This window comes from Vanacampus margaritifer, chromosome 15 (assembly GCF_051991255.1).
Source record: "Vanacampus margaritifer isolate UIUO_Vmar chromosome 15, RoL_Vmar_1.0, whole genome shotgun sequence".
Lineage (NCBI taxonomy): Eukaryota > Metazoa > Chordata > Actinopteri > Syngnathiformes > Syngnathidae > Vanacampus > Vanacampus margaritifer.
Window position 1 is genome coordinate 14,152,243 of NC_135446.1, and position 21,027 is coordinate 14,173,269.

Here is a 21,027-nt window from a genome sequence, read left to right on the forward strand (position 1 = left end):
TCCGTCAGTGGTAGTCGTATTCCATTGTGTGAAGGCCATTTTATTGAATATGTTTTCAAATCATTCCGCAATTTGTATTCAGCTTCTCAGCCTTGACAGGCAATTATTATGATAGTATTTTTAAATCATTTTATTATTAGTTGTAGTTTTACAATTAGTAATATAATTTTTAATCAATTTGCCTATTTTTATATTAATTTTAAATACCATATGTATAATTTGTAGTATTTGTCATATGTGTGTGTGTGTGTGTGTGTGTGTGTGTTATTAGTCGTACATTTTTTGGAGTACAGTAGTACAGTAGTTTTGTTTTATTTCGCTTAGCTAAATGTTAGCGCCACCTAGAGGCCATCTCAAGGCTTACAGGTGTGATTAAGCAGCGGGTTTCAAACAAGCGTTTGAAAAGAAAAAAAAAGCCCCACACCCCCAGCCACTTTTTTATGTGAGAAGCAAATTGGAGTGGATGCTTTTGAAATCATAACACGACAACAACAGAAGATGCTTTTGTAGAAGGAAAATTTGACTAACTGCGTTCGTTTGCTAAAAGTCATGTGATCATTTCTCCAAACATTTTGGCGAACTTGGTAACGTCTGACTTATTTAAAAAAAATTCCATGGCTTTACCCGGAAATGCCGCACATAACCGGAAATGCCCATATATGTCAGGTCAGGTAGTCATTTACGGGAACGGCCACCCCTCAAATACGAGCAGTCCTTCTCCTTTGTCGTCATCAGCCTCATTTGTCGAAGAGAGTCGGAGGTGATCAGTAGTCCAGACTTTACCTCATTTTTTTTTCTCCCGCACTTTGTCAAGCGTAAAGAAGCTAACATGACTCAAGTGAACATATGCGTCAAGTTGAGCTTGATCCTGTCTAACATTTTCTTCGCGGTAAGTTAAACTATTCCACACTTCCGGTTCCCAAATTGCGCACTTACTCGTCCTCGTGCTAACGTTAGCCTCTTCCTTAGCATCTTTGTCAGGACATTTGTCTGCTCATTCCCTCTTCAACCCCTCCCCCCCCCCCTTTTTTTAACTAGTGTGAACCTTTCAACTTTAGAACTGAAATAGTGATTAGCAAGTGCGTCGCACAGTTGAGATTCTTTGTTTGCATCTCTTCAAAAGTTTGTAGGTTCTCATAGCTTCATTAACCCCTGGGCGTTATTTTATTTTGAAATGGCTTGGTCAGAACCAACAAAAAGCCAAAAAAGGGTCAAATAACGCCCAGGGGTTAAGCTAAATTTTTCCTCCGGTGTGAGTACTTGTTTGCCAATTAGAATGTAAAACCAGTCGTTGTGACGAATGTTGAAAGGCTGTCTTTTCATAACAGATTGTAGGGGGCGCCATCATCACCCTGGCTTTGGTGCTGCAGGTGGTCACACGCTTCAATGACGTCTCGGTAAGTGCACACTGTTAACTCCCTCGCGGGAATTTACAGAATCCCAGTATCTCACTCAAGCTTACCCAAATTCACATTGTACTTCATCTGTGTTTCGGTTCGCCCAAACTCACCACATCCCCTCACTGCTCTTGCACTAGGTGTGATATTTTGATGGAGTACAATTTTTACTTGTGTTTCCATTAACCAGTCTTGCAAGATCTCATAATTCTTGTAGGCGGTGCTCATGTAATGTGCGAGAGTTTTTTTTAATTTTTTTAGGAAGACTAATGCCCGTAATTGTTGCGATACTTTTTAAAAACCTCTCTCGCACCTTCATCGGGCGGGATCGGGCATTTTGGTGTTTCTCACAGTGCTAAATTGTCTGTGTCTTGCAAGGCTCGATAGCTAGATCGCTTTGTGGTTTAAGTATTGCTATCCCTTGGAGAGGCAGTTCTGACACAAGCGAGTGGCCTCTGTACTTGATGCTTCCTTTACTATGTGACCGGGCGGGCTCATGACTACTGGAAATGCTGAAGGAAAAAATAACTAGGGCGGGCACATGGCGACTGGAAATGCAAGAATAATGGAAATGCACTTACACACAGTCTTATGCACACTAGCTGGCTCACCTTGTATGTTTGTAGGTGGAGGGCCGCTACACCGCCCTGACCACGCTTTACGTGGTGGGCACCATCACCATGGTGATTGCTGTCGTGGGCGCGTACGGCGCACACCGCCAGAGCCGCGCCGCCCTCATCGTGGTGAGTCCGCTGCGTCACACGTACACTCTTGTCCGTCAGCTTCCTTTTTAGACAGGAAACGTGACACTCCTTTTTGTGCGTGCAGTTCCTGGTGTGCATGGTGATTGGCACGCTGATGATGATGCGCGTCGCCATCCCCCTGGCGGCTGTGCGTCCTGAGGTAACGACACCTGTGAAGATGTGCATTTGCGCCACTGTTGTCATAGTAAATGTTGCCTTGTCACAGGTGGAGGGCGCGATGTCAGACAAGTTCCGCCAGCTGCTGCCATTGGACGAAGCTGACGAGCAGACCAAGGAAATCGCCAACGGTGTTCAGGAAATGGTGAGGTCGTCGTCAGCGATGTGGCTCATGTCATCACAAACTGACACCGTTTGCGCGCGCAGTTCCAGTGTTGCGGCCTGTTCAGCTACGACGACTGGCGACAGAATATTCCGGACTCGTGCTTGTGTGACGACGAGGCGCGCATGGAAGGCAAATGTTACAACATTGACTACAAAGTGAGAGCACAAACTAAAATTGCCATCAAAATCAGAATTGGTGTTGACTTGACTCACCCATGCGTGTGTTGCAGTTCATGATGCTCCAGATGAAGAAGTCCGTCTTCCGCCAGGTGGGTTTTGTCAATCAGGTCATGTGACCGCAGAGTTGAAAGTGGTAACATTTTACTGTTTCAATTTATATTTTAACTGTTTTGAATTTAGTTATAGCTGTGTAGATGTAGGTATAACTTTGTTAACTTGATAAATAAGTCTTTGTTCTCTTCCCTGGGAAAGGAATGTGTAATAAGGTTCCTGTGATTTATCTAAGGAGTATATGTTTAAAAGTGCTGTCAGTGTTTCTGTTAATCAGTTATCCACATAAATTTTCCAAAAGCTGGGAGTGAACTAGGATATGGGCTGTCAGAAGTCTTATCAGTTTTTTCTCCTACACTCTTTTCCAAGGACTCAGGGAAGGGAGGGGAGAAGTGATATATTGTAGACACTGTTTGAAATTGTATAAAGGTGCTGTGAATCCGAAGAAGGATACACATTTGGAGGAATCACTAATTGAGTGAGCTCATTGTGTCTTCAGAAACTTTTTGGAATAAAACCTCTTCACCCATCTCAAACTCTGATTTTTATTAAAACACGCAAGAAAACAATAACCTGTTTTCTATCAAAAGTTACTGATTTTAATCAATTTGTTCCCCTTTTGCGCAATAGCCATGTTTCCCGATCATGGTCCACTACGTCCTCTTGACCTATGACATCATGATGGGCATCGCCTTCATGTTGGCCTTCTTGGCGGTAAGAAACATTTGCGAGCTCATGTGGGGCACGTTGACGCCGGCACTGACATCACTTCCTGTTCCCCTGCAGCTGCTGGGCCTGACTCTGTCGTCCATCCTCATCCACCAACTGCACAAGGGCAGACGCCCCACCGTCATGTTGGTGCCCGCCATCTTCAAGCCGGCACCCCCCAAGTACGAAGAGCTGCATAACGCACCCGTGTACTAGTATGCAGGCTGTCATGACAGATTCTGCCTTAAACCACTGAAGAAACCTTCTGCAGTTACAAACGTGCAAATTTCAAGCACGTCACACTTTTGTTTGTAAACATAGCACTATCTTTATCTCGATTTTTGGCTAGGACTACTATAGTTAGATGTGTTTTGTCTTCAATAAAGACCTTGGTCAGTGTGACAATGTTCCAGAATCCTTTGAGTTGATACCCTTGCTTGTTACTTGCAAGTTGACTCACACTTTTGTTTGTAAACATAGCACTATCTTTATCTCTATTTTGGCTAGGACTACCTGTAGTTAGATGTTTTTTGTCTTCAATAAAGACCTTGGTCAGTGTGACAATGTTCCAGAATCCTTTGAGTTGATACCCTTGCTTGTTACTTGCATCCTTGTGTTTGTCCATGACTATTCTCTTTTTCTCACTCTTATTTGTATGAGCAACCTTGTCCCAAGTGTACTAGTAAACTAAAATGTTCCCTCACTTTTCACTGTTTTTTTGGGGGGAGGGGGTAGTTTATTATTCAGTGACATGTATAGGTGCCAAATGTGCATTGTAACTGGCAGTGAATTAGTTTGACTACTGTTTATGCAACCTAACATTTTTAGGGAGTGGTGTCTACAAAATTGAGCGCCCCGTGTTGGCCAAAATACACAGTGCACAGGTGACTTACTTTCAATAAACATTTAATGAACATTTTTTTGTAATCAAAGCCCATTACACAATCAAGCATGCACAATATGACCACTCGCACGCACACCTGTTAATCATGAGGAATGTTGCCTATTGGAGGCCATTCAACTACTTTGTGCTTCACCCCAACCAAACGCCACCATTTTATATCAGACAGGAAGTGATGCCATGCATCCGCCTTCACGTCAATTAGACAGGAAATGAGCGCTTGCATGATTCCTGCTACTTTAACTTTTATTTATGAACTTCTCCATGATCTTTAGCAACATTGACAGACCAGAGAAAGTGTGTGTGTGTGTGTGTGTACGTTAGCCAGACGAGCAGCATCCCCCAGTGGGCGTGGCCTGTGGCTCATCATCGACAATCTGTACACCTCTCCGACTGGATGCCGTTTGGCTGCCACCGTTTCCCTTGGACCGCTCCTCGGCCTGAGCAGCCTCCATCATTCCTAAGTAAACACATGTCACATGACCCATCGCTATGACAAAACACATGATCATATAACACACATGCACCCAGCCAAGAACAGCCACACACATGGGCACGGAGAACGCATGGTCTACTGTCTATTTTGTCCACTGCATTTTGTACTTATGTCAGTGAAGTTGAAGTTTCTTACGTTTACACAAGTCCAAGAAGAGCTCTTCGATGCCGCTATTGAGCTTGGCTGACGTCTGGTAGTGCTTGGCCCCCACTGATGCTGCGTAACTATGACGACAGACGCGTTGAGAAACCGCCCTGTCACGGCCGCAATGACGTCATTGTTCACTCACTCACCTTTCAGCCTCCTCCGTGGAAACATTCCTGTCTTTGTCCAAATCAGTTTTGTTACCTGCACGACATTCAGACACACTGGTTAAGGTCATAGGTTAAAAAACTGTGGGTCCAAGGAGACATTTTCCAGGGACCCTGCCTCATAATCCAAACGCCAATCAAAGGGGAAATACAAAATAAATACATTGTATGCGCCAGACAAAAGAACATTGCGCTGGTGGTGTAAAAATGAAACTGAATGGGCTCTTTGCACAAATCCTCTACTTCCTGAACTCAGTACCACGCCTTCAATTCCTGTCTTTCATGTTTGGACAAATTGATTAATCCAGGTGTGCCTGACCTCAGTAACCACGACGACAATGGCAAGACACACCTGGATTAATCAATTTGTGCAATCATGAAAGACAGGAAATGAAGGAGTGTATTCAGTTCACGAAGTAGTGGATTTGTGCAAAGAGCCCATTAATTCATCAGCATGAGGCGCGGCGCCATGTTGGGCAAAATCATCAACGTGATGATTTTGAAGTGATGGCGCAGCTGCTGTTATTTTTCATATCGTCCCATCTCAATTATCATCTTGATTTTTAAAACAAAATTTCACAAGTACCAGTTTTACTAAACCTAACAACCAAAATGAAGCAAATTCCTATTTTCAAGGAAAAAAAGTTGTAATGTTACCATAAACAATAGAACATGGATGACATGTCAGAAGTTTAAACTGAGAAAATGTATCATTTTAAGGTTGGGACAGGTAGCAATAAGAGGCTGGAAAAGTCAATTGCACTTTCATAAAAAATAAAAAATAAAAAAAAACAGCTGGAAGACCAGTTACCACTAATGAGGTCCATTGGCAACTTAACATAAAAAGAGATTCTCGGAATGGAAGTGTCTCTCAGAAGCGAAGATGGGTAGAGAATCACCAATTCCTCCAATGTTGCGCAGAAAGATAGTGGAGAAATATCAGAAAGGTGTTTGCCAGCGAAAAATTGCAAAAAGGTTGAAGACAATCTGTGTGTGTAAGGGTCAAGGCCGAAAAATCATACTGGATGCCCATGATCTTCGGGCCCTTAGACGGCACTGCACCGCAAACAGGAATCTTTACTGTAAGGAAAATCACAGAAAGTGCTCAGCAATACTGCCAGACAACATTGTGGGTGAACACAATCCACCGTTCCAGCCGCCGTTGCCAGATGAAAGTCAACAGTACAAAGAAGTCATTTCTAAAGCAGACCAAGAAGCGCAGGCGTTTCTCTGGGCCAGGGGTTATTTAAAATGGAGTGTGGCAAAGTGGAAACCTGTTTTGTGGTCAGACGAACCACGATTCCAAGTTCTTTGTGGAAAACTGGGGCGCTATATCATACTGACTAAAGAGGACAAGGACAACCCAAGTTGTTATCAGCACTGCATCTGTGATGGTATAGGGTTGCATGAGTGCGTGTGGCATGGGCGGCCTCCACATCTGGAAGGGCATCGTCAATGCAGAAAGGTATATTCCGATTGGAGAACAACATATGCTCCCATCCAGGCATCAACACGATAATGCCAGACCACATTGCAGCACCAATTACAACATCATGGCTGCGTCGGAAAAGGATCCGTCCGGGTATTGAAATGGACAACCTGCAGTCCACTTATTTTCACTTCTAGAGCACATTTGGCACATCATAAAGGGTAATAAAGAAAGCCCAAGACAGTTGAACAGTTAGAGAGACGCGTGTTAGACAAGAATGGGACAGCATTCCTATTTCTAAACTTGAGAAACTTGTCTCCTCGATCCCCAAACGTTTGCAGACTGTTGTAAGAAGAAGAAGGGGATGCCTGACAGTGGTGAAAATGGCCTTGTCACAAGTTTTTTGAGATTTGTTGACACCATGGAATTTAAAATCAACAAAGTTTTCCCTTAAAATGATACATTTTCTCAGTTTAAACTTTTGACGTGTTCTCTATGTTCTATTCTGAATAAAATATTACAATTTGGCACTTCCACATAATTACATTGAGTTTTTATTCACAATTTCTATAGTGTCACAAATTTTGGGGAATTGGATATATATATATATATATTTTTTTTTTTAAAGACCATTCTTTTATTTAAATACTTCTTGTTGTGGTGACTGACGACCGGCACTTACCTACTATACATAAACAAATGTCGTTGCCCAACATCTTGCGCAGTTCTTTCACCCAGTTCTTCACCTGCAATGCAAACGCCAGCTCAGACCAGATCTAAAGACCAAGACGTATCTTAGCACGTAGCTCGTTACCTTCTGGAAGGAGTCTTCATCAGTGATGTCATACACCAGGACAGCTCCATTGGAGTCTCTGTAGTAGATGGGACCTAACGCGTGGAAACGCTCCTGACCCGCCGTATCCTGCACGCACGCACACACACGCACTCATGTGACCTGCCCCATGCCAAATGCGCACTGAGAGCGCCGTCTTACCCAGATGGCAAGGTTGACCCGCTTTCCCGTGATGTTGAGCTTCTTGGTGAGGAAGGATGCCTGGAATGACACACACACACCAAATAAATATGCAATATTCTAAACACACAAAATCAGAGACACAAGGCCATACGGTGTTGAAATCAAATCAGATTTATTTATTTTTAAAGATCTCAGTAACGTTTTAATCAATTTGTTCCCTTTTACTTTGAGAACAATGACATCAATCAAAGCAAATTTTGCTTTGTTATTGTCCTCCTGTCCGGAATTTCCTTCATTTGTCACAATTCCATACAAGCTTCAAACTTTTGCTTCCCAGCTTTATTGGCCGCATAACTTAATTTTTCCAATAATAAGTTATTTCTTATGGAAACATTGTAAACCTGACCCTCAATAAATTTGCAAATTAGACTATAACATGAGCCATCAAACTACAAGGATCGAAGTGTGTGTGTATCTGGATACACACACACACATATATACACATATATATATATATATATATATATATATATATATATATATATATATATATATATATATATATATATATATATATATATATATATATATACATATATATATATATATATATATATATATATATATATACAGAGAGAGAGAACTCATAGAGATAGTTTAGTAAATGCAAAATTTGTCGTGTTTTAACAAGTACACCTGCCAATGTGTTTCAACTTGTTTTATAGCACCATGACTTAACATACGCCCCAAAAACGGCTGTGTGACGTAACATTAGAAACCAGTTTCGTTTCAATTGACACTCACAAGTTAGATGTGTAATGTGTAATAAACATTTATTCAATATTCCTGAGAAGAAAAGTCAACTTTTCGAGTTGACATTTTCTTTCGAGCAATCGGGGACGCTTGCTCTCGACACCTGTGACATCAGAAGCCACAAGTATGGAGCAAGACAGTCGGGAGACAAAACACGCGTACACCAACACCGCCGGGTGACAGCTTTCAACACACCACCCAGCAATCCGAGATGCTTGTTTTTCTACTTGCGACATCCCGATTACAGGCACCGCTCAAGAACGACAAACTGCCCCGCCCCCGCCGCGACTCTCACCTGAAGAGTAGTTATATGCTTGTCGTTGAATTTGTTCTCGCAGTACCGCAGCACCATGGACGTCTTCCCCACACAACCTTCCCCCAAAAGGACCACCTTGAACGAGAAGCTTTTGCCGCCGCCCGTTGCCGCCATGGCGGCCGCTAGATGTGTCACAACAAGCTAGCCCCCCCTTTCCCCCTTCCGTCCGCTAATGCTAATATTTAGCACGTAGCAAGCCACCTCCTGCGTAGATAACATCGACTTCCGACCAGAGCGGGGAAAGGAGCAAACAAATCCAAGCAGACACGTCGACAGCTGTATTGACTTTGAAACTGAACCAAGACCGACTTGTCGACATCAAAGTGGGATAAATCCTCGTCAGAGTGACGCCAATGCAACTAATGGCGTCCGTTTGCTACAGTTAGCCGGCTAGCGCCACAGATCGTTTATTGAACATGTAGGACCACTTGGTCACGGGAGCGGCGAAATCACATTGTCGGTTATGTTAAAGCTGAACAAGATGTGAAGTCAACTCCATCCAAACTAAATGTCACTCACATGACATTGTAACATTTCTACGCTGCAAGAATAAAACGACCCGGTCCAAAACACACGGTCACGACTACGCAAAACCGAGGGAAACCTCTCTTGATAGACGATCTGCAGTGTCACATGACGAGGTTTGCGCTTCCTCATGATTCTGCAAACATCTGACAGCAAACAAACACACACACATCAGACATCTGACACATGTCAGTGTGACTCCGGCACAATTAATCAACAACACGAGTTGCATTCATCATTTCGTACACTAGCTTCTCTGGGGCAAGGGGTTCGAGTGGGCAGCACGTCTGTCTCGCAGAAGGTTCGCGGTTTGAATCCTGGCTCTAAAAACACGCACGTTAGGTCTTCCAGGTCGAAATTTTCCCGAGTGTGAATGTGAAGGCTCGTTTGTCTCGATGTGGCCCAATTTTGGCTGGCGACCAGTTGTTTGCCTTTGTCTTTTTCCACAAACATCTGACAGCTACCCGTGTGACACTCTGACAGCTACAAGTAATCAATTCATCGCGGAAGACAATACGAGCTGTATTCGGCTTTTCACATGTTGTATTTCCGGGGCAGTGTAAGACTTGAAGGCATTATTTAATTACTTTATTAAGTGTAATATTTTGCGTGTTCAAATAAATCAGAATTGAGATCTCATGACGAAGTTTTCCTTGCAAGGATTTATTAAGAGCTCTTAAGACACAGGAAAAAAGCTTACATTCGAAAAGTGATATTAAGCCCCCAGTGTGTCGAATATGAAAACACACAGTCGCTTTATACTAGTAGAAAGGATTCTTCCCCCTTAGACTTGACAAAGAGTTAGTGATTATAATAAGCAGACACATGATACACCAATATGATTATCTCAGCTCCCCACCAGCCTCGGAGAAATTATGTAGACAGGCTTTGACCTTGGACCTTCAGTTTTTACGACCAAATGACTAATGACATGAGAACTTGACAACTTTTAAAACATACACATTCTTATCTCAAGAGCTGGACGGGGGTGAGAAGTTCAAATATATTTCACAAAATCATTATCACAGTGTTATTCATTTAACTACACATAGTTATATGGCATCTATATACCTATAAGTAAATTCAAAAACAGTAAAAATATAAAATGAAAATGTTAAATGTCAACAGACTTCACAGTTCTGAGGTCATGGGTTTGATTCTCGGCAACATAATTTCTGTTTTCTACACAGAAGCGTATAGAGGGGTTCGACCCTTTGTGCTAAAAATAGTACCATATCCCATAATCCCATACGGTCGTCCATATTGAGAGGCTGCATTTACCAAGAATTGTGTTTACATTGGTGCTTGCCATTTCATTCACACGTATTCTATTCCAAATTAATCAGTGGAAAGTTAAAATATCGCCAAAATCAGGACGACGTAAAAGTATTCGGAGTCACTAGACAAGAAGGCTTTTATTCACAATGGAGAAAACCGCTGTAATTGGGGCTGAAGATCCGTACTAGATTGACAAGTATAGCCACGATATCCTCCCAACGATTTCATACCTGGACGTTATCTGATTTGTGTGTGTGTTTCTTTTCTACCCAACCCATTTTACACTTTGAAGGATTTTCAGAACTACAAGAGTCTATCTAGAAAGCTATGGCCGGTTTGTGCATGGGTTCATGACAAAGACGCTAAAGTCAATAAATATAATAAATATTTTAAAGTCGTATCTCAACCCACCACTGGATGTTAGCTTCACTAAAGCATTTGTAAACGTTTCTTTGTCACAAACTGGCGACCAGTCCCCTGTTTGTCTATATGTGCCCTAACAATGACTGGGGACCAGTCCAGGGTGCAACCCACTTCTCACTCCAAATTAGCTTGGATAGGCTCCCTCCCGCTCACCTGAGCTCAGATGACGATACAAATGCATTTTGAACAGTGATCGCCGCGCACACCCACGCACACACAACAGGTGTGTGACACACCTTCCTGTTCAAAGCTCAAAGTCCACCTGACGCAAACCAGACGGACGCCACACAGAAGCAAAAAACACTTCTGACTCTATCTCTACTTCCTAGACATTTCTGGGGGAAAAAAAAGACATTTTCAAGGTCCAAACATGGACGTCCAAAGTAGCAAACAGATTAGACACTGAGCAGGACGACCAATCGGATTGACGGACGGACAGACAAGACGATCGGTCTGTGGTCAACAGACTGGAGCCGCGTCGGCCATTTTGGACTGAAAGGCGGGTGAGCGAGAACAAACTCCCGACTCACATTCACAATTGTGTGTGTGTTTGTCAAGTGTATTGTTTCAGGTGTTTCAAACAAACAAGGACACACAGTCACACACATTACGCCTTTCCTGTTGCCTAGCAACACTCATGCTTCTCCTCTTTGTCAGGTGTTCGTGTGTGAGTGAGACTCAAAAATAGGCCGAGAGGCTGTTTGTGTGTGTGTCTGTGACAATGTTTGTATGCGTTGAACAGTGTGTGATTTTGTGTCTGCGAGAGACTGTGTGTGCACTGCATAACTTAGTGTATCAGTATTCCTGTGCGTGTGCGACTGTGTTACTGCTGCCTAGCAACCCACATGCTAAGGCCATTTAATGTCTCCACCTCAGTGCCACCTACTGGCCAGCATGGAGGCTGCGGCTGTGCATGGCGAGACGGAGGCGCTGCAGCAGTTCTTCCGCGGTGAGCGTGCAAGACAGCAACACGCACATTTCCTGTTTTGCGACAATTGGGCTTGAAAGTGAAAATTGAGGATGAACTGCAACTTTTTCAACTCAATTTGACCAACTTTGACCAACTTTCGAATGTGGAATGACCAACTGGCCAATGTTTTCAGGACATGTGGTCATTCATCCATTTTGAATTCCATCCACTTGGATGCCTTTCTGTGGCTCCTCCAGTGACCTGGCCACTTCCTTCTGTGAACATCCTGTTGACGCCAGTTGCAACAGAGATACGGAGACTGGAAGTGTCACAGAAAGTGGACATCCGTGGAATTCAAAATTTGACGTGTGCAAGAGGTAGTCAACATTTGAAAGCTGACAGAAGGTCAACTAAAGTTGACCTTTCAAGGTCATCTGATGACAGTGACGTGATGACGTGCAGGTCACGACGTCAGGCAGGTTCTGGACAGTTCGGTTGCCGTGGATACCAGCATCCTGGAGCAGTACCTCAGCAGCGACTTCAACGCTTTGTGAGACTCCACACACGCCGCTGTGTGTGTGTGTGTGTATGACTGTATTTGTATGTAACCGTTTGTGTGAGTGACTGCATGTGACTGTTTGCGTGGGTGTGTGATTGTGTGCGACTGACTATGCGTGGGCATAGCAGGAGTGGTCCATGACGTGTTTTTGTCTTCTGCGTGCTTCTTAGCGCGCTTCCTGAGTCTCCTCCAGACTCGGATGTCTGCTCACCCGAGCAGATCCCAGGTCAGTCGATGGCTCCGCCCACATCTTCCATCAAACACCCACGCTAGTGCTAAGGCTAACGTTAGCACGACGTCCGATTGACAGATTTCCAAACTAAGCTTTCCTATTGGTCCGAGCGGCCGAGCCACTCCAGCTACATCCCTCCCGAGGCACCAATGCGCCTTGCCGAGCCGACCGCGCTGCATTTGCATTTTGGCCAATCGGAGGGCGACTCTGCAGCTGCGGCGCCATCCGACGGCTACAGTCACAGCTGGGTGTCTCCGGCCCCGCCCTCCTGCATGCTTGCCTCCCCCTCACAAAACTGGTGAGTAATTTTTAAAGTGTCGTACACGTACCACTAATGGCACGCAGGCTCCCTGTAGTGGTGCACAAAAGAATAATTTCTTACTTCGAGTCCAGTAAGTTTTTAAAGGCGGAGTCAATCCCCCAAAAATCTTTGCACAGTATTCTGATTATTGCATTTGTGAATTTTTTCCATTTCATGGGGCAGCCATTTTGCCACTTGCTGTCGACTGAAAATGACATCACAGCTCAGAACGGCGAGTGGCAAAATGGCCGCCCCCTGAGATGGGGGGAAAAAAGCGGGCGGGTGGGTGTTGCTGCTCAATTCATATTCCACAAATGCAATATTAATCATAATGACATATTTAGACTAGTGGGGGTGCATAAAACATGGAAAGATTTTTTTGGGGTACAGTTCAGGTTTATTCAACTTTTTCATTCATCTCACGGGAAAGCCATGTTGGGTCAGAAAAGCCGCAGGAAAAAACAAATTGTCCAGCTGAACTCAAATGAATAGATGGAAGTGGCCAACTGTAGTAAAAAGCGCCCTGGTGTTTGTCTTGAGCTCCTCCGACAGAAGCAAAAGGAAAAGAAGCGAGTCGGAAGATTCGTCGTCAGGACCTGACCGACTTCCGTTTGGGGACGATGGCGACGGGACCCGAGGAGGACTCGTCCCCAGCGGCTGCTTGAGGTGGGAGACGTTCCGCCAGACTGAGTGGAATGCCGTCCTGGATGCTAACTTGCACGTCATGTGAGTCCGCCACCTGCTCTTTGTAGCCATGTGCATGCCGTGGGTGACAAAGTTGACTCCCATGATGTTTTTGGTGTTTTCACAGGCATCCTCCAGCGTTGGCGGTGGCCACGGACAAAGGCTTCAACTTCTCGCCGGCCGACGACGCTTTCGTGTGCCAGAAGAAGAACCACTTCCAGGTGACAGTTCACGTGGGCCTTGCCATGGAGCCCGCGTACGTGAAAACACCACACGGCGTGCGCCAACTGGACCACCTCAACATCAACGTGTTTGGGGTCAAGGTTAGCTGCCATTAGCTTAGCGCAGTTAGCCAACAACGCTAATGGGCGCTAATATTGCCGCCAGATGGAATCTCCCGAGCATCACGTGACTATGGAGCAGTCTCAGGCCGACCGCACCAAGAAGGCTTTGCGGCCCGTCAGGTGGGCGCCGCCGCCGTGAGGTCGCCACGTGGCTCGACGTGACGGTTGTTCGATTCCCGTAGGGTCGGCGTGGCGAACGGTGCCATGAGCAAAGTGACGCTAGGACGGCTTCACTTTAGCGAGACCACCGCCAACAATATGAGGAAGAAGGGACGGCCCAACCCCGACCAGAGGTACATCTGGGTTTTGTGAGTATGTGTGCGTTTTTGTCCGCATGTGCTAATTGTGTATGTACAGATATTTCCAGATGGTGGTTGGATTGTACGCCGCTATCAAGGAAGAAGACAAAGACTCGTCGTCCTTCCTCCTTGCCGCTCTCGTGTCCGAGAAACTTATCGTCAGGGTAACCGCTCGCTCGCTCCCGCCCACCAACACCGCCGTTTTGTTTTGTGGTTTTCTTGACACGCGCCCTCCGGAACGTGCACACAGGCGTCCAACCCGGGCCAGTTTGAGATGGACGGCGACGCCCTGTGGCAGCGCGGGGCGGCACAGGATGCCGTGGCGTGCCACGGCCGGGTGGGCATCAACACGGACGCCCCCGACGAGGCCCTGGTGGTGTGCGGCAACGCCACCGTCATGGGCCGCGTCATGCAGCCCTCCGACCAGCGCGCCAAGTGCAACATTCAGGAGGTGCGGACAGGAAGTGATGCGTCTGTGAAGCTGGCGTGGGTGTCTTCTAAAAATCTTGTGTGTTCAGGTGGATGTTGAGGAGCACCTGAGGAGGATTACGCGGGTGCGACTGGTGGAGTTTGACTACAAGCCAGAGTTTGCGTCTAAGATGGGCATCGAACACACGCACCAGACAGGTCAACAGCAAGCTGGCGTGGGGTGCCTGTGTAAAATGTCATTTACGTGTGTGTGTGTGTGACGTTTCAGGCGTGCTGGCTCAAGAGGTGAAAGAGCTTCTCCCTTCGGCTGTCAAGGAGGTTGGCGACATCACGTGCCACGATGGCCACAAGATCGACAACTTCCTGCTCATCGACAAGGTATCTCCTCTTCCTCACAACCTTCTCCTCTTCCTCGTCCCTCATGGCCGCCTTTCATCGTCCAGGACCAGATCTTCATGGAGAACGTGGGCGCGGTGCAGCAGCTCTCCAAGATGGCCGACAGCCTGGAGACGCGCGTGAGCGAGTTGGAGGTCTGGAAGCGACGCCTGGCCAAGCTCAAGAGCCTGACAGGAAGTCTGCGCTCCACAGGGTACTTCCTCTTCTCCAACTTCCTCTTCTCCAGCGCGCTTTCAAAATAAAAGCTCTCCGTCTTCTCTGGACAGGACATCGAGGAAGCCGAGCATCGCGTCGGCGGCGGCGCAGAGTTTGGACGCGCGACCCAAAGTTTCTGAGGCGGACGCCGACGGCTGCGCGCCGCAGAAGATGTTCCGGGCTGGCGTGCTCACGCTGTGCCTTGCCGTCGCCGTTGGGTAAGCGATGATGTCACTTCCTGTTTGCTCCCATACTGACGTCTCGACAGCGACACCATTGTGTGGCTTGAGAGCTTCCAATTCACTGAATTGGGCAAAAATTCACGATTTCCTGACTACAAATATTGTCCATCTGTCTATGCCAGCGATGTATAGTGACAGGCAGCACAATTAAATGCTCTTCCACTAGATGGCCAAAGGTACAATTTATCTGCATATTGCCATTCAAACAACACAATAATAGCAAGGCGTCCAACTAAACAGATCCACAATTGAGTCGTCATCATTATGTTAATATTTTTGTGACATTTTGGACAATACTGAACAAGAGTGTGTGTGTGTGCGTGTGTGTGTGATCAGCATCATTACCATCGGCGCCATGTACCTGCTCAACTTACCTGCTTCTGGCGTCAGGTGAACACTTTTACTTCTCACTGCATGTATTACTATTTGTATAGTAGCTGTAGTGTGTTTCTACTTACATGTGCAGTGGTGCCTTGAGATACGAGGTTAATTTGTTTTGTAATCGTGCTTGGATCCCAAATCATCTTTCCCCACTGAAATGAATCGAAAGTAATCTGTACCAGACCCCCCAAACACACTTCAAATAAATTTTTTGTGGGTAAGGAAAATTTCCCTTAGCAGTCTAAAAACATAGCGTAATAAAATATGCAGGCCACATAACCCTCAAAGAGCACAAAACTTAACTGTACCCAATGTGTTGTCCGTCTGTTCTTGTTCTGTGGTGTTTACTGGCAAAGCAGCTTAATGACTCAATAGTGCCCCCAAGGTATATTGTCCCTCCACTGCAAGGAAGCCAATGTGAACTGATGGTGGTCAGATGTTTTGAAGTGTGCTGCTGCCATCTAGTGGTGAGGGGTCTGAAGCACACTTTTACTTCATTCTCAAGACCAAAAACTCTGAAGTCAAGGCACTCGCATTTCAAGGCACCACTGTGTTGACACTCGTACTTATTTTTACATGATTTGCAAAGAAAAACAAGATGGAGGAGGTGTTACTTTACTTGAATAAGTATTGATCCTTCTCTGCTTCATCGGCATCATCAAGATGACGACTTTATGTTTCTGAAAGTAGACACACACAAAAAAAAAGGTTTCAAGATTTGCTCGGTACCCAGAAGCAAATCACACAAGGGGGAAATAAAATCGGAAATTCTCTTTAGCAATTTTTCTAAATTTTTGGGCAAAACATCTGAGATATTTTAAGGCCTCATGGCCCCAAAAATGTGTTTTTGTTTTTGTGTGCATCAGTAACAGCAGCGTTCTTCCGACGCCGACGGCAGCCAGCGGCACCTCAGGTAAAGCGTCTTTCTAACCAATTAACTCAATGACTCCCAGCCATTTTCACTGAACACTCCTGGCTGTTTTACCCACAGAATATTGTGTTCTATTGCTATAAAAACATGGAACCTAGCAAAAAAAAGATCAGTCTCTTCTCTCATCAGGAAAAAAGTATATTTGCGTCTGTTTCCGTTTTGCAGAAATTAGCATTAGAATATAGCTAAGTTTCATCATTATTTATAAATTTATTTAGAAATGTGAGTAATTAGTTTTTTTTTTAACATGGCCCTGGTTGATCTATTTTTGCTCTGCTGCCACCTGCTGGCCGTTTGTGTAATAACTAGCATTTCTTCAACCGTTCTTTGCAGTTGAGAGGCTGCATCAAAGCCTTCTGTATGCTCTAGCATAAAAAACAACATAAAAACGAATATATATGTCTTTGGGACACTTAAAACATGTATACATTTTTGGGAGCAAATGAGTTCATCTCTGGGTTTTCTCATAGCGCCACCTATCGCCCCCCCGGGGCCTTGGCCCCCGGATGTGCACTTCTGCGAACTGCTGTACTGCGACACCGTGTACTGCTGCCCCGCTCAATCGGGGGGCGGGCATTACGTCAACGCCGCCCGAGCGCAAGCGGGCGACGGGGCGGGTGAGTGCCGGTCGATAGCGCGACCGCGCGTGGTCATTTGACAGGAAGTGACAACGGATGTTTGTTTGTTTGCAGAGAAAACTACAGACCACTTCCTCGACAAGATTCAAAGTTCCACAGATTGTACGTACGAATATTCCTAACGCTGTGCGTGCATAAGTGTGTGGAAGAAATGTGTGTGCGTGTGTTTGACAGGGACCAACACCACCATCACATCCTTCATGATCAAAGAGAACCAGCAGGTGATTGACAGCCGCTACTGCGTGCGAGACGAGTGCGGGTAAGTTTGCGAAAAACACAAAAAACGCCCCCTCCCCTAAATTCTTACGATTGCCTGTTTGGCGTCTTCAGACCCGGCAGGTTCGTCTTCCAGGTCCCCGTCAGCCCGTTTGTACCACTCAACATGCGAGTGACCCTCCTCATGAAGTAAGGCTCGTTAGTGCCACGCACGCACATGCACATGACCTCTTGTTGAGCTATATACGCGCGTGTTCAGTTCCACCGAGCTCCTGGTGGTGCACCTGTGCGCCTCTCACGAGTCGACCGCCTGCGCCGCCCTGCACGACAGAAACCTCGTTAACGCCGGTCCATATCTCTCAAACACGCAGGTTCCACAAACACACCTTCACTTGAGTCTTGACTTCTCCGAGTAACCTGGATGCACATCACTGAATGAACTTGCTTGTTTGCAGGGGGAACACGAGTGGCCGCTGCACGTGGCTCGGCTTTACCACAGCTCGTACCACTTTCGATCCACGGTGGCCGTAAGAACACGCACACACACTTTACGAAGACACCAAATACAAGCAGAACTATGTTTTATGTTTCACATAAAAAGAACGCAACAACTAATCGATTAATCGCACCTCGGCCACCAGGGGCAGTATAATAAAATTATTTAAATATGCATAGATTTGTCATTCCTAAACAAGCCCTACTAATAGTAATTCTTCACAGAGGATAAAGAATATATGCCTGTGAAAATTGTCAAATTATAAGAGATGCAACAATTGAATCAACTAAACAATTTTGATAATCGATCGTTCAGAGAACTATTTTAACGTAAAATTGTCCTGCTCTTTGGAATTTCAGCCTGTCAGCATTAAATGCAGATTTTTTTTGTATTGAATCAAAATAAGACAAATGCATTTCTTTCGATCTTTAATTTCAAAAAACACATTGGTCAACATTTTCTGACGGATGTTACGGGCCAAACAAGTAACTAAATCATAATCAATTTATGATTGTACATTTTCTACACAGTTAATTTGAAATAAAATGTCCTGTTTGTGAATAAAGGGATGGAAATTAAATGCGTTTTTTTATCTGACCAATCAGACAAAAAAAACAACAGATCAACAGATTATTAAAACACTTGTTAGTTACACAGATAGCAAGATAACAACTTGAAAAATACAAATGAAATAATTGATTAGCCAAAAGGGTCGACTCGACTATTATCGTCTCAGCGTCAACGGCAAAAAATAAATAAAAATCTGAAATTGTTTATTCCCTACTTACTAATCACTACATTGGAATATTTTGTGGATGTTATAGTGATCTTACTCTATTGCATAAAGTAGCACAAGTTAAATACAACTGAGCTGTTCTTCTGAAAGTTCCACTCCAGAAAAATCCCTTGATTGGGTTTGGGGAATTTGGCAATGGGTTCACAAGTCTGAACACAATTTTGAATCATTCTGCTCATTCTCAACTCTTAAATCACAATTCTATATGTATATACACACAGGGTCAAGCCGACTGCAGTACCGACCATCACTTCGGGGGGGCGCTGTTCACAGACTACCATTTCTACTTTTACCGCCGCTGCAGCAACTGACACCACTTTTTTGTCTTGAAAATGTGATTGAATAAAAGAAAAAAAGTGTATATTAAAAATGTAAATAAAACTATTCAAAGTCCAGACGAAGCTTCGGTATCTGTCACGTCATCAAAACGTCCAGCAGGACGGACGAGTGGACGCCTGCAGCCTGCAGACTTTGTTGCAGTCTTCGCGTGGTGGCGTTCTTCCCTTGCGAGCGTCGCCACAGCAACAGCGCCGCCAGCGCGGCGCCGTGGCAACATTGAACGTTGTCGGCGCGGCAACGAAACAGGGCAGCCGATGACACGCCCAGGTCCATCGCGACTGACTCCCACTCGCCACCCAGGACCGACGCCAGGCGCGAAAGCTGACGCTCGGAAGGCACTTGCTGGGCCACGTCGTCCGGAAGGCCGCACGCGTCGTCTTGACACAAAGCACACAATAACATCAAAGTCACTCGAGGGCCACTTGATTTTTTTTCTTTCCTCCATTTCCTCATCCCACTTAAGCCTCGTTTCCACCGCCGGTATCTACTCTACTTTACAAAAGCCCCTTCTCCACCTACAAATCTACCCGGCTCTACTCTACTCGCTCTTTCTGGTACCTGCTCCGTTGCAGTTCTAAAAAAAAGAATTAAAAAAAAATCCCAGCTCCAAAGCCTAACGTCATTTTTTTTTTTTTTTTACAGAAATGTGTATTAACTGTTTGAATTGTTAGCTTTACATAATCAAAAATGCTTTTAATTATAATTCATTATTGTTACTATAAGAATAACTTTTTTAACCTCATCTCCAAATGAGCTGGCCCAACGTTCAGTTTGAAAAAGTTTACCCAATCAGTCCTAATCTAAATACGTTCACCAAACATTTATTTCACAATAAATGTCATATTTGAACGCTTTCACAAGAATAATTGAAAACTAGTGACGTCACGGACTTGTGCTTTTCTCATATTAACGATTACAACTATTATTTGATGTTCTAGTTTGAATTGCTACACAAATAATTCTGAATAAATGATGCAACAGCGTGATTTTTTTTTTACGAATTTCAACTTTTAAAATTTTGATTCAAAATGACTGCTTTATCATAGTAATAATTAAGTTATTTATTATATGTTAATTGTCATATTTATATACTTTTAATTGAGCTAATTTAAAATAAATAAAATGCATGCATTTTAAAAGACAGTAACGTTGTGATGACGTCATACCTGTAGTCGACGACCTTCCTCGGTGACTCGTCGGAACCTCCTGGGGTGAGCTAGCAGTCCTGGTCCCGGTCCCGGTCCGGTCGTCGAGCTCTTGCAGCAGTCGCTCTCGGAGCCACGCGAAGTCGTCGAGCGCTCGGAGAAAGCACTCGAAGGCTTTCGGACCGCGCTTCGGGAGCAAGTCAAGCATCTTGAGGCACCGCTTCCGGTCGGTGCTCTCTGCTAAAATATCCTCTACCTGCGCGGCCGTCAGGATGTCCTCTTGATACAAGAAGGGCAGCACGCCGTCCGACACCAATAGCTGCTCAGATAAATCCAGGCGCATCTTTCGCAGAACTTCTTTGTGGACCGGATCCATGGCGACGCTCCTTACTTCCGCATTTGTGCCTTTTGTTTTTGTGTCCGATCAGAAACAGAGGCAGAACAAATGGCATTTCCTACGACAGTCCTATTGAGGACTTGCGTTCAAACTATCACAAAAAAAGGATAAATAAGACGTATTTTGAAATATCGGTGGTATGAAATGAAGTATTAGGAATAGACAGATTATCAGGTTATTGGCACTGATATTCGACAATTTGACAAAT

General features: G+C 44.8%; 4 protein-coding genes across 4 annotated transcripts; 2 read left to right on the forward strand and 2 right to left on the reverse strand.

Moving 5' to 3' along the window:
- The first annotated feature begins 634 nt into the window (after positions 1-634).
- LOC144035071 (tetraspanin-8-like) lies at positions 635-3,987 on the forward strand. Its single transcript, XM_077544442.1, has 9 exons — positions 635-889; positions 1,329-1,397; positions 2,024-2,140; positions 2,226-2,300; positions 2,367-2,462; positions 2,525-2,638; positions 2,713-2,751; positions 3,344-3,427; positions 3,500-3,987. Exons 1-9 carry the CDS (start codon positions 650-652, stop codon positions 3,635-3,637), a joined length of 972 nt encoding a protein of 323 aa, XP_077400568.1. The 5' UTR covers positions 635-649; the 3' UTR covers positions 3,638-3,987.
- Positions 3,988-4,310: 323 nt separating this feature from the next.
- rab21 (RAB21, member RAS oncogene family) lies at positions 4,311-9,181 on the reverse strand. The gene is made up of 7 exons (XM_077544443.1): positions 8,643-9,181; positions 7,553-7,612; positions 7,373-7,480; positions 7,241-7,304; positions 5,112-5,166; positions 4,954-5,042; positions 4,311-4,782 (listed from the first exon to the last, which is right to left on the reverse strand). Exons 1-7 carry the CDS (start codon positions 8,775-8,777, stop codon positions 4,643-4,645), a joined length of 651 nt encoding a protein of 216 aa, XP_077400569.1. The 5' UTR covers positions 8,778-9,181; the 3' UTR covers positions 4,311-4,642.
- Positions 9,182-11,728: 2,547 nt separating this feature from the next.
- myrfl (myelin regulatory factor like) lies at positions 11,729-19,339 on the forward strand. Its single transcript, XM_077543646.1, has 23 exons — positions 11,729-11,838; positions 12,262-12,349; positions 12,529-12,584; positions 12,669-12,888; positions 13,432-13,617; positions 13,703-13,898; positions 13,963-14,039; positions 14,102-14,212; positions 14,277-14,382; positions 14,469-14,669; positions 14,737-14,845; positions 14,916-15,025; positions 15,091-15,236; positions 15,310-15,456; positions 15,817-15,870; positions 16,728-16,774; positions 17,263-17,409; positions 17,485-17,532; positions 17,605-17,689; positions 17,761-17,835; positions 17,906-18,017; positions 18,102-18,173; positions 19,160-19,339. The coding sequence occupies exons 1-23, from the start codon at positions 11,751-11,753 to the stop codon at positions 19,247-19,249; spliced, it is 2,571 nt and encodes an 856-aa protein (XP_077399772.1). The 5' UTR covers positions 11,729-11,750; the 3' UTR covers positions 19,250-19,339.
- Positions 18,564-20,911, reverse strand: cradd (CARD and death domain containing adaptor protein). Its single transcript, XM_077543654.1, has 2 exons — positions 20,444-20,911; positions 18,564-19,654 (listed from the first exon to the last, which is right to left on the reverse strand). Exons 1-2 carry the CDS (start codon positions 20,796-20,798, stop codon positions 19,353-19,355), a joined length of 657 nt encoding a protein of 218 aa, XP_077399780.1. The 5' UTR covers positions 20,799-20,911; the 3' UTR covers positions 18,564-19,352.
- Positions 20,912-21,027: the final 116 nt, after the last annotated feature.